We start from the raw sequence: 10812 nt of genomic DNA on the forward strand, positions 1-10812 counted from the left end.
TTTATCACAGGTTTTGGGATGTACAACAATACCAGATTTTGGGTCCGGTTCACAGTTTATTTTGATTGAAGAGACAAATTCATTTCTGTCTTTTCTGTTTGTTTTGCTGACATCTTTGTGTTTCAATTAAGATTTGAAGACATAAAATTTAAATCGTTTACCCCAACTGCATTACTAGCATGACTAGCATTATGACTGGGATCTTTTTCACTCCATGACTCTTTGCTTTCAACATCCTGTCACTGATTTTCAAATCCCTTCATAGGTTGCCAAGGTGGATGAAACAAATCGCTGCATCCATGTTCACCTGTTCACTGACAAGAACTTTCATGACCCGGCCCGCAGCCTCAACCATCAGATGGCCCAATCTGACCTGTTCAAGCAGCAGCCGGATGCGTTCCTGACGAGCCACAGGTTGTCACAGCTCCTGTCTTCACTCGGGTCATAGTCTTACAACCCAATAATTGATTAGTTAAAAAGTTTGATTTTGTGCTTCATGTGTGTTTAATTCATTTCATTGCACAGCGCTGCCAAGAGCTCCACTTTATCCTCATCAGTTTTGAACACCAGTAATTCCACTAATGGTAGTCCAGCACCACTTCCAGCTCCACCCAAGCCTCAACTCAAGAGGGCTCTGTCAGGATTCAGAGAAGGCGGAGAAGGCAACGTATCCACCACCAGCCCACCGGAGTCACCATCATCCCCCCTGTCCTCTCTCCAGCTGCCCCCGTTACTGGAGCTTCCTCTAGCAGGTAATGAACGTAGCAGACATTAAAGTAAGGCATGAAATCAAACATGTATGTGTTAGTTCGAGCCAGTATAACATGTGACCTCAGAGAACGTGTCTGTCTCCTCTCAGGAAGCAACATGGACGTCTATGTGTCGGTGGCGTGTCACCCGGGTCACTTTGTGCTGCAGCCCTGGAGAGACATGTACAAACTGGTGGTGCTGATGGGAGAGATGATTCTCTACTACAATAAAACGGAGCAGAAACCACTCAGTGTAGAGAAGAATCAGATTTATGCTGCTAAGGTGGAGAACAAGTGAGTTCAGCATTGATTTCATAGCATTTAGTAAAAATGATCTCCATATACCAGATATGTCACAAAGTCTGTATATTTGTCTTCAAGTCTGTATATTTCCTTCAAAAACTGATAGCTGTTACCCAAAGAAAGAAAATAGAAAGTATAAGCTCTGAAGATTCAACAGAGGAAGAGAAGGGAAGAGAGAATAGAGGATGAAGGGATGGACAGAAGAAAGTTGGTGAAGGAATAAAGAGTTGAGTGTTAGTTTGTCTAAATTTATCTCCCTTCTTTCCTTCCGTCCCTTTTCTCAGCTGGCACCGTGTGTTGGTGAAGGGAGTTCTGACCAACGGGTTGGTGTCTGTTTATGAGCTGGACTACGGTAAACATGAGCTGGTCAGCTCCACTCAGCTCAGACCGCTGATCAAGGAGTTCAGACAGCTGCCGTTCCAGGGAATCACTGCCCAGCTGGCCGGTGAGTTTCCGTACAAAAACACCATCACAGTCTGCTGCTGAGACTCATGTCCTCTCCTCTTACTGTTTCTATACTATTGCAAATGTTTTATACTATTGTACTATTTCAAAGATCTCACTTCTCTATGTTCAAGTGACAAAAGAGTTCCTGCCTACTTACTTTGGATAAAAAAAAGTTTACCTGTAAAATCAAACTCTACTCAAGTCAGGGAAGATCCTTTTTCTGTTTCAGGAGTATAACTTGACAAAAGGGTGGATGTATCCATTTATTTACATATGTATTCATTCATTTTCCTACCCGCCTCGTCTGCTTGCTGGTGATTCTGAGCTTAATTCCGTCTCCCTCTTAGGACCCAAGCCGAGGCAGTGGTCAGAGGAAGCTTCCATTGTTTTTAGGAACCACGTAGAGAAAAAGCCGCTTGTGGCCCAGCTAGAGACCGTACAGGAAGCCGTTAACCCTTGGGACAGGAAGTTGACCGTGTTTCTGGTCGACACATCCCAGGAAGAAAGAGACATCTGGGTTCATGACATCATGGCGGTATTTGCGGATGAGCAAACTAACCAGTTGTAGTGTTGTTAGCGCTTGCTGTGAAATGGTCTTGTATTTTATCCATCACCAAAAGTATAAAGTCACCAGAAGAAGGGAACAAATGAGAGGTTTGATATTGAAAAACAAGAGGTGAAGGTGGCTTTTTTTGGTGGGCTGCACATTGAAGGTGATTGTGATGTGATTTTCAATGAAACTCCCATGCATGATTCTGGTTCAGACTGGCCACAGATACTCCAAACTTAAGCGTACAAAGCTGTGAAACATGTATCCTCATCCTGTTTGTTTTGGGCTTTAATACAACGCAGCATCTCACTACGCACGACAGCATCCAGTGTAAATAACATTCGGTCTGACGCCTGAATACCCTCAACCCTGCCAATGTGAGCGCCGTGCAACATGCAGAAAATGTTCAAATGAACTCCACAACTCACGTCCTGATACCGGTGTTTACAAATGCTGCTTTTTGAACATTGTTTCTGATGGTCACAAAGTTTACAACAGCAAAACATTCCCTCAAAGAGCCGGAGAAGGAGAGGAGAAAGAGCTGAGTCAGCGGGTCAGAAGAGGCAGGCGATGTTAAATTGTTCCAAAATGGGTTTTTTTTTATTTCTGAGAGAAAATTTAGAGTGCAATATCTACTTCTTGGACATCCGCTGTTAGTGTCTTTCTAGACGCTGCTGGGCCTGTGGGCACATTTACGCTGACTCAGTTTGCTGTACTTAATCCCAAAGATTGAGTGTTTAGTATTAGTTTTTCGGTGGTGGTGCTTTATCCACTAGACATGCCGAAGAGGAGCCTTTGCATGGAAATTTATGTTATATGGCAAAATTTATTTAAAGCTGACAAAAAGTTATATTGCAACCAACTATGAGTGAAATAAATCATCCATCTTTCCTCCTAAGGAACACTTATTCTGCAGATAATCTCCTAATTTAATGTTTCTTTTCTGACTTGCAGCATACGTATATCATGTGCTACATGTTACCGATCTCTCTCTGTGTTATGCACACATATTGTTTGATGTTATACTGAATGATAGTCAGCAGATTAGTTACCAGTAGTGTTGAGATTTTAGATTTTCCAATTAGAGGTAAAGTCTCCTTTATTAATTCTCATGTTTTCATGAGATGTTGGCCTAATGGGGGATTTTTATTTGGGAAATGTTTCATTTTTTCCCCCTTTACATACTAGTTTTGGATATGCAAATGCTTCTCAGTTTTTGAAGAAAATATGACTGGCAAAGCTCAGAGCTACATTCTTATTAACATTTTTAAATTAAATTATATTTAACTTATTAGCTCTAGGTCATGGTTTTCTTATAATTTCCATTTTGTTTGACTGAAAGACTTAAAAACCTGTTTTTGGAATAAAGTCTGTTTGAGAGGTTCAACTGTGTCACTTCATTTCTTTTTTAAGGTAGCTTGTTGTAATAGTGTCATGCTGAACTGGAAAGCACATTTAGAAGCCACTTCATCTTTATTCCTTTATTAAAATACCAAATAGTTTCATTCTTATTTACATGTTGTGTCACAGCAAAACGTTCACATAACTCTCAACATTGCTGCTTTCCAAATGCATGGTTCATATCATTATCAGGCACATGTTGTGATACAGAGAGCTGTGCCTACATGACAGATATTAAATTACAACAGATCTGAGTGACTCCGAGGTTTTTCTTCATCCTGTTGTGTTGTCAGTCAGTTAGCGAATGGAAAGCATCATCACAAACTCTAAGCAAGAAGAGAGGGTAAAACAAAACAGTCAACCAATCAGTAAATGTTGGGTGATGGTTAGTGGCTGGTAATGTTCTTAATATATTTATTCCCACCTTCAAAGTCAATGCTTCCATCAGCATTAATGTCCAGCTCCTTTAAGATCTCCTCCAGTTCTCCTTTCTTCAGTTTCTCCCCCAATAGTGTCTTGACTGCCTCCTTCATCTCATCCTGGTTGATCTTTCCATCTCCATCAAGGTCAAACTTTTAAAACAGACAAAGTGATGAAAACTGAAAAGAAGCTATCTTTTTTTTAATATTACCTCGCATGAATATATTTCTGACCTGTACAAAGGCTGACTGGAGCTCTTTGAGTCCCAGCATGTGAGCAGTCTCTCCCATCATCCTGGGTCCCATCAGTTCAACAAAATCTTCAAAATCCATTAACCCCCCCACTGTGGGCAGGGCCGAGAAACGGAAAGGACTTCAGTGACAAACATGTGTTTTTGCTTAGAAATAGAATGTTTGAAATGCATTCACTAGCTCACTAAAATAAGACGTTTCCATTTGTTAAATGAATGTATTATATCCAGGTTGTGCTTCTTTCCAGATACTCCTCCTGTAGACTCACTTCTCATCTTGATTTGTTGGACTATCTCCAGTAGCTCCATCTCTGTGGGCATGTATCCCATGGTCCTCATGCATTCAGCTACATCTTTGTAGTTCAGGTAGCCATCTTGATCGTAGTCAAACTCCTTGAAGGCCTCTTGCAGCTCTACAAGAAAAGTCAGGGGTCACAACGGATGTGCAACTGCTGCAGGAGGGATTTATGAGGGTAATGCTACAACATCACAAACCTCAAATTAACAGTTTACTGAATAGCATACTGATATAATAAATAAGGCATTAATACTAATAATACTAGTGATGTTGAGCTGTGAGAGTTACACTCACCATCCAACTCAGCCTGAGCTAATTCTCTCTCCTGCAGGCACAGCAAAGAAACACATTACAGCGTGGATTTATTGTTTAAAAATAGGAAGACGGATTCTCGCTATCCACAAATAAATATATGTGAAATGTCTGTATTATCATTTCATGCATGCTTGTATAATAATGTGTTTTATTGTCAAACAAAGACATGGTGAAATAACATATCTGGTGCATGATCATATTTATGAATGAATTCCAACTGTCATGTGGAAAACAAGAACACAAAAGCAACATATAAATGGTGAATGCATTCAAAATGAGTGTTTGGCATCGCTCCTCATTTGGATAAAGATAATTACATGTGGCAGTAAGCCTCAGCTATTGAGCCAGTAAGGCTGCACACACAGTAGGTTGAGTGGTAGCAGCTCAGTAAAGATCAGGACCAGCTGACTTTTGCCTCCTTTCAGGTGATTAAACGTCTCACAAGCAGTGGCTTGAACTCAATAGTTCCATAGAAGATGGAATTTTAATTCATTCATTTAAGTCTTTATGACTTTTTATCAAATCTTCATTGCAATTGAGGAAAGTGTTTGTGCCAATTGATTATCAAAATAAATGAAGACACATTTTATTAAATAAAAATAAAGTCTAATCAGGAATGTGTGTTACTATAACTACATTTATTTCTATAGTCTATGCATTCAAATCACAAAATATGATCGTCAGCTCCTCACCGCCCCGAAAACACTGTCGAGCACAGAGTTGTAGACTTTGTCCATGTTCTCTATGTTTTTCTTCTTGGACTTCTTTGATGACTTCTTGGGTGTTTCGGAGACAGAACTTGACGTGGAAACTTTTGGGGAGTCCTCTTTGCTGCAAGTCAAATAATGCGCAGCAAAGGAAAAAGACATGCTTTACGTATTTGCTTATTTAATGGTGCAGTTAAAGGTCTTTGATGGCATGTTAACGAAACATGTTGGAGATAAGAAAATAATGGATGGCCTATCTCAGTCAGATCCTGGGAGGGATGTGGATGAATCCAGACCTACCTGCCTGCTGAGTCTGTAGGGACGGCGGGGGGAATATTCTCCATGCTGTAGATAAAGAGAGACCTGCCATCAGAATATTAACACAAAAACTCTCCTTCTTGGCAACATATTTTTCTCCATTTTGATGAAATACATACGTAGAATATTTTCCTGAATGTAAACAATGGTAGTAAAGGAAAAACCAAGCCTGATAACAGACTTAAACATAAATATTAGGATTTGTATCATTACCACTTCTCCACACACAGAGCTGAAATCACTGACTTCATTTCATTGTGCTTACCTCAGTGTTTTCCTCCAAATGTTGAGAATGAATGAGAAGTTGACGAGCTCAGTCCTTCTCCAGCAGTCTTCCTCTCGTGTGGTGAACGGCTGCACGACATCCTGCCTTCTGGTTTTGTCTCTCTTGACCTCCTTCCATCAGAGAGGCTTAACAGGTAATACCTGGCTCAACGCACGGCCAACGATTAGAAAGCAGAACCGTGGGCCAGCAGTGTGGGGATGGGATTCCTCCTGCTCTCAGCTTTATGTCTTTATCTTGGGGGACTGTCAGTTGCTATAGAGTCTCCAAACTGATTTCTGTAATATTTTAACTATGGATCTTTATAGTTTGTCTTTGTTGGACAGTTTGAAAGTGTTTCTAGTACAGCGGGGGTATATTTTTTGATTACACTTGTGAATTCATGTAGCTTAATGTTGTTGTTTTTTTTCAAATGCGATGTCAAATTTAGTGGACGCCTATGATTCAGCAGGTTGGTACGTTTTAATATTCTGTATTAACTTTTCCATACACACAGTATGGGGACTTTATAACTAGTTGGATATCTGTCCGAATCACCAGTGACGTACGACGCCCACGTGACCGCTGAATGCGGAAGGGATGATGCACATATAAAATTTATTTTTTTCTTCTATTTTTCATAATGATGAATAAAATATATGTCACTTAAAATTAACTTTACTGTCCCTTTAATATTTTGTGTGTGTTTACTCATGTCAGTCTGTGGAGCAGTGCAACGTGGCTGCAGTTCACATTAATCCCCGGCAGATGGCGGGGATGCTTCGGAGCAGTGGTTCGGAGCGTGGGAAAACCACGTGACTGATGATGTTTTAAATACTAAGGGCTTCATTTAACACAGGGCTGTCAATGTCCAATACATGGGGACCAAAAAAACAAATATGCTACAAGCGGAGGGCCGGACTGGTTCAATATTTCTTAAAACATATTGAAATGAATATAGCCTATTGAACCAAGAGCTTTATTTACTTAATTTAATGATTAAATACATGAAGCAATGTTTTCTTATGGCTCTGTCAGTAACTTCAATTGGAAACCATTACAATAGGCAAACAGCAAAAAAGTTAGTGTCCTTCAAAAACAAAAATATGTTCCTTAATGTCAAGATAAATGCATAAATGACATTACATTATTCAATGCAACTCAGCAGCAGCAGGACAATTTAAAAGACAACAAATAAATAAATACAGGGCTTGCCAAGTAAAACACTTATCAGTTCTTTTTTTTTTTTTATAAACTCAAGAAAACATACTTGTAACAAATAAGATGGAGCACATCACACAAGGGCCGGGGGAGAGATAACTGGCATCCCTGTAACACCTACTGAATGCTAATTAGCACCCATCAGTTGACACTTAAATCACGATGCCAATTCATATATTAAATGTTTTAAAACAGCAAATGTGATAGTAGGTGTCTTTACACCGCAAAACTCATACGTGTTACAAGAAACAACGGAAACCCGACTTTATACAAAAAATATATAAAAATTTAAAACACTGTTACACATGTTTCACACAGGCCCAAATTGCCAATGTAAATTCTTTCTCGTGTCGACTGAAATGTAGAATAAAATTTATGTTTCTCATGATAACATATAAAGCTCTTCACTGTGAGGCTCTGTCTTACATTGAATTGTATCACCCTCCCGGGGCTCTTTCCTCTGAGGATGCAGGACTTTTGGTAACCCATCAGGTCTGTATGAGTAGAACAGGAACTAGAAGTTTCAGCTATCTGTCTCCTTTACTCTGGAACGATCTCCAGGCCTCAGTTCGGGGGCCGACACCCTTAGCTTATTTAAGAGTAGACTCAAATCCTTGGCAAAGCCTATAATTAGGAACAACATAGATTCCTTTATGCTATCGGCCCAGACCGCTGAGGGTGTTTTTGTCTTTCCCGTTAACGGGAATAACATTAATTACTTTAGGTGTATTCCTCAGTGATGAAATTTCTCCCCACCACTGTCGATTGCTCTGGAGGGTTCTGTTGGGTTTCTCCATAAATAAAAGTTGATTAACTGATTGATCGATTGACCATTCATCTGTCATAGGCCAGTTGTGAACATAAACAAATGAATTCCTGTACCGTTTCTGCCGCTTTCGTGGGTCACGGGGGTTGCTGGAGCCTATTCCAACGGGCATCAGGCAGAGAAACGCTCCAGACACATTGCCAGCGCATTGTGGAATTGTCCTTTCAACTGATTATTTATAGGTTTGTAAATATTTCGAATCCCAAAATAAAATTCAGATAAATGAACGCGTTTTCTGGTGGAGGTGAGTGGAGGGTTGGTGAAGTGTTCAGACGTGCGAGTTCATGACTTCTCAAACAGTCCAGCGTCAAACAAGTTATTTTAGAGGGTGCTGCTTGAAGATTGACTCTTTCCATCTGGCTGACCATCTCCTTAGTCGCTTCTTTTTCTTGTTTTCTGGGTCAAGGCTCTGAAGATCTTCCAGGGAGCTGGTCTGGTCTTCGTCCTCCAACTCCTCTTCATCTTGCAGTGGTTGCTGCTTCGGCTGTTCCTCCTTCAGAGACTTCCCCTCCTCGTTCTCCTCCTGAAGCTGAGCCTCTTTTGAAGCTAAGGAGATCTTGTGGTTCAGCTGGGGTGTGGAGGCCTCCTCTTCCTCCTGTGACTCCTGCTTTTTCTCCAGCTGAATGTCTGTCTCCTCTGGAAACGACTCCTTCTCCTGGTCCTCCAGGCGATTCTCCAGCTCCTTCAGAGTCAGAATCTGCGTCACAATCTGCTTCACGTATTGAACCTTGGACGTCTCTATGTCCTGTGCCAGGCAGTTGTTGGTCTGCTGGAGCTGGAGGCACAGCTGATGAGATGCCATCAGATCAGCCTGCAAGTGAAAAATCTTTGAAATGGTTGCTTGAAGCCGGGCTTGATGGTCAGCTTGCATACTCTCCACAGCTGCCTTGTGAGCCTGATCTTGCCTCAGATGCTCTTGCTCTTTCTTCATCTTGGTCATCCTCAGATTCTTGAGTGCTGCCCTGATGTGGTCCTGTGCACTTTCCAGTTGCTCCTTCTCTGCACGCAGCTCCATCAGTTGTTTTTGAAGGCCATCGTATTCAGAAGACCGAGGCATCTTCCTCGCATTATGGTGGTCTGTCACCTTTGCCTCCAGACACTGGACTTTGTCCGAAGTGTGCTTTTGTTTGGCCTCAGCCAGCTCCGCACTGAGCTGCTCGACCTCTTTCTGCAGGAGCTCCCTCTCTGTGCCCCATGAGTTGCCGTTTTTCTTGGACTGAAGCTTCTCTAGGAAAACCAGCAGCAGGTTCTCCCCAAGCTGGAGGCTGACCCGTCCCTCAACTGTGCCTTGAGTGAGACTCACAGAGTTGTCATGCAACTTTTGTCTGAGGCATTTCTCAACAATCTCCATGTTCTCTCTCTGTGGCATATTGAGGAAGAGCAACAGCTCCTTCTCATCAATGTCAATGTGTACTGTGTCCATCATTGGAGTGCTGCTCATCATATCTTGAAGGACTCAATTGTCTTCTGCCTATTTTGCAATCTCTTTGTCAATTTGTCTAACCTCGGTGAGTTTTCATACCATATAGATCAAAGGCTTAAAGAAAAAACTCCATCTCTTTATGATTAAAGGACTAAAGGAGAAACTCCATATCTTTTTTTTTAACTTAAGAACTAAAGGAAAAACTCTGCCTTTTTATGACACAACTGCTTTTGTGGCTTTGATCTTTTTGTTGCTAGGATACCATCTTGTGCCCATACGCTAAAAACACACACTGTAAATCCTCATACTTATTATATTGTCACAGGTTTAATTATTCCATAAGGTTCTGTAAAGTGTGCCCTTATCAATTATAATTATAATTGATAATTATAATTAGAATTGTAATAATAATTGTTCAGCCCCCACACTTCTCATTTGCAGACATGTGATCGGTAATAGCTCCACTTGATGGAGACAGGAAGTCCTCTTCCGTGCAGGTTCACCTCCTGAGGTGCAAGTTCACCTCCTGAGCACTGCTGATGTGCTCTTGAGCAAGGCACCGTCCCCTTGAGCATTTGTTCACTGGGGCGCACGCAAATGATGGGGAGGTAGAGGTGCCTGCCTGTTACAGGTTGTGTTTTGCTTCTTAAGTAATTGTCCCTGGTTATCCCACTAGAAATATGGCTTCTTCAGCCAGTAGGTAAAATAGTTATGATGTCATTGATATCAACAATCACCTCACCAATAAATCAATCTGTCAAACATGTCATGATACTGAAAGAAATGTGTGCCATTTTCCTGCACTATGCAATTCGATACACAGGATGGCGCTGTGATTTAAGTCCTTTAAAGAAGCCATTCACTATAATATTTCTATCGTAATATCCATTATTATAAAAAATAATTACAATTTTAATAATTCAGAACTTTTTAATGATACCTTTCTATTGGCTGCTTTTCCTGTAGAAGTGACATTTTATTTTATTTTTTTCAATAAAATTGGAATATGCAAACAAATAAGCACTTAGACAAAGTAATATAAAATAATAACATGATAATCATAATAACTTTATTCTTCCCTCTGAAATCATGCATTTATATTCAAGCTGTGAAATTAGTTGACCTTCATCCTTCATCCTTGTGGATTAATTCTCTATAGTTGTATAAAGTTCCCTGATTATTTTTAAATTTTATGTCCAATCGTTATTCAGTGTATTTTTTCAGGGCTGTCAGTGTAAAGTAGAATAATTGTGTATGATGGGAACACGTCTACAAACCCATTCCTTCATCTTAATCAAATCCACCAAGCAGAAAACCATCTG

The 10812-nt window shown here is 40.6% G+C and overlaps 2 protein-coding genes across 4 annotated transcripts in view; one reads left to right on the forward strand and one right to left on the reverse strand.

Moving 5' to 3' along the window:
• tdrd7b (tudor domain containing 7 b) overlaps positions 1-3401 on the forward strand; it is a 17963-nt gene extending 14562 nt beyond the window's left edge. For all 3 annotated transcript variants that reach the window (XM_068307716.1, XM_068307714.1, XM_068307715.1), the window contains exons 16-20: positions 266-414; positions 526-752; positions 860-1043; positions 1337-1497; positions 1847-3401. In XM_068307716.1, the coding sequence (XP_068163817.1) occupies positions 266-414; positions 526-752; positions 860-1043; positions 1337-1497; positions 1847-2067 (942 nt within the window). In that variant the 3' untranslated portion in view covers positions 2068-3401. The remainder of the gene's footprint in view (positions 1-265; positions 415-525; positions 753-859; positions 1044-1336; positions 1498-1846) is intronic.
• A 158-nt stretch (positions 3402-3559) lies between these two features.
• LOC137590699 (calcium-binding protein 2-like) lies at positions 3560-6134 on the reverse strand. The gene is made up of 8 exons (XM_068308420.1): positions 6024-6134; positions 5741-5785; positions 5426-5564; positions 4713-4743; positions 4390-4533; positions 4104-4213; positions 3875-4022; positions 3560-3776 (listed from the first exon to the last, which is right to left on the reverse strand). The coding sequence occupies exons 2-8, from the start codon at positions 5782-5784 to the stop codon at positions 3748-3750; spliced, it is 645 nt and encodes a 214-aa protein (XP_068164521.1). The 5' UTR covers position 5785; positions 6024-6134; the 3' UTR covers positions 3560-3747.
• Positions 6135-10812: the final 4678 nt, after the last annotated feature.

The sequence above is a fragment of the Antennarius striatus genome, chromosome 23, assembly GCF_040054535.1.
Source record: "Antennarius striatus isolate MH-2024 chromosome 23, ASM4005453v1, whole genome shotgun sequence".
Classification (NCBI taxonomy): domain Eukaryota; kingdom Metazoa; phylum Chordata; class Actinopteri; order Lophiiformes; family Antennariidae; genus Antennarius; species Antennarius striatus.

Coding starts and splice junctions, on each gene's coding strand:
- LOC137590699 (XM_068308420.1), bottom strand. CDS start 5,784: ATGGAGAATATTCCCCCCGCCGTCCCTACAGACTCAGCAGGCAG. Junction 4,534..4,712: donor AGCTCAGGCTGAGTTGGATG/GTGAGTGTAACT, acceptor CTTTTCTTGTAG/AGCTGCAAGAGGCCTTCAAG. Junction 3,777..3,874: donor TGGAAGCATTGACTTTGAAG/GTGGGAATAAAT, acceptor CTTCTTGCTTAG/AGTTTGTGATGATGCTTTCC.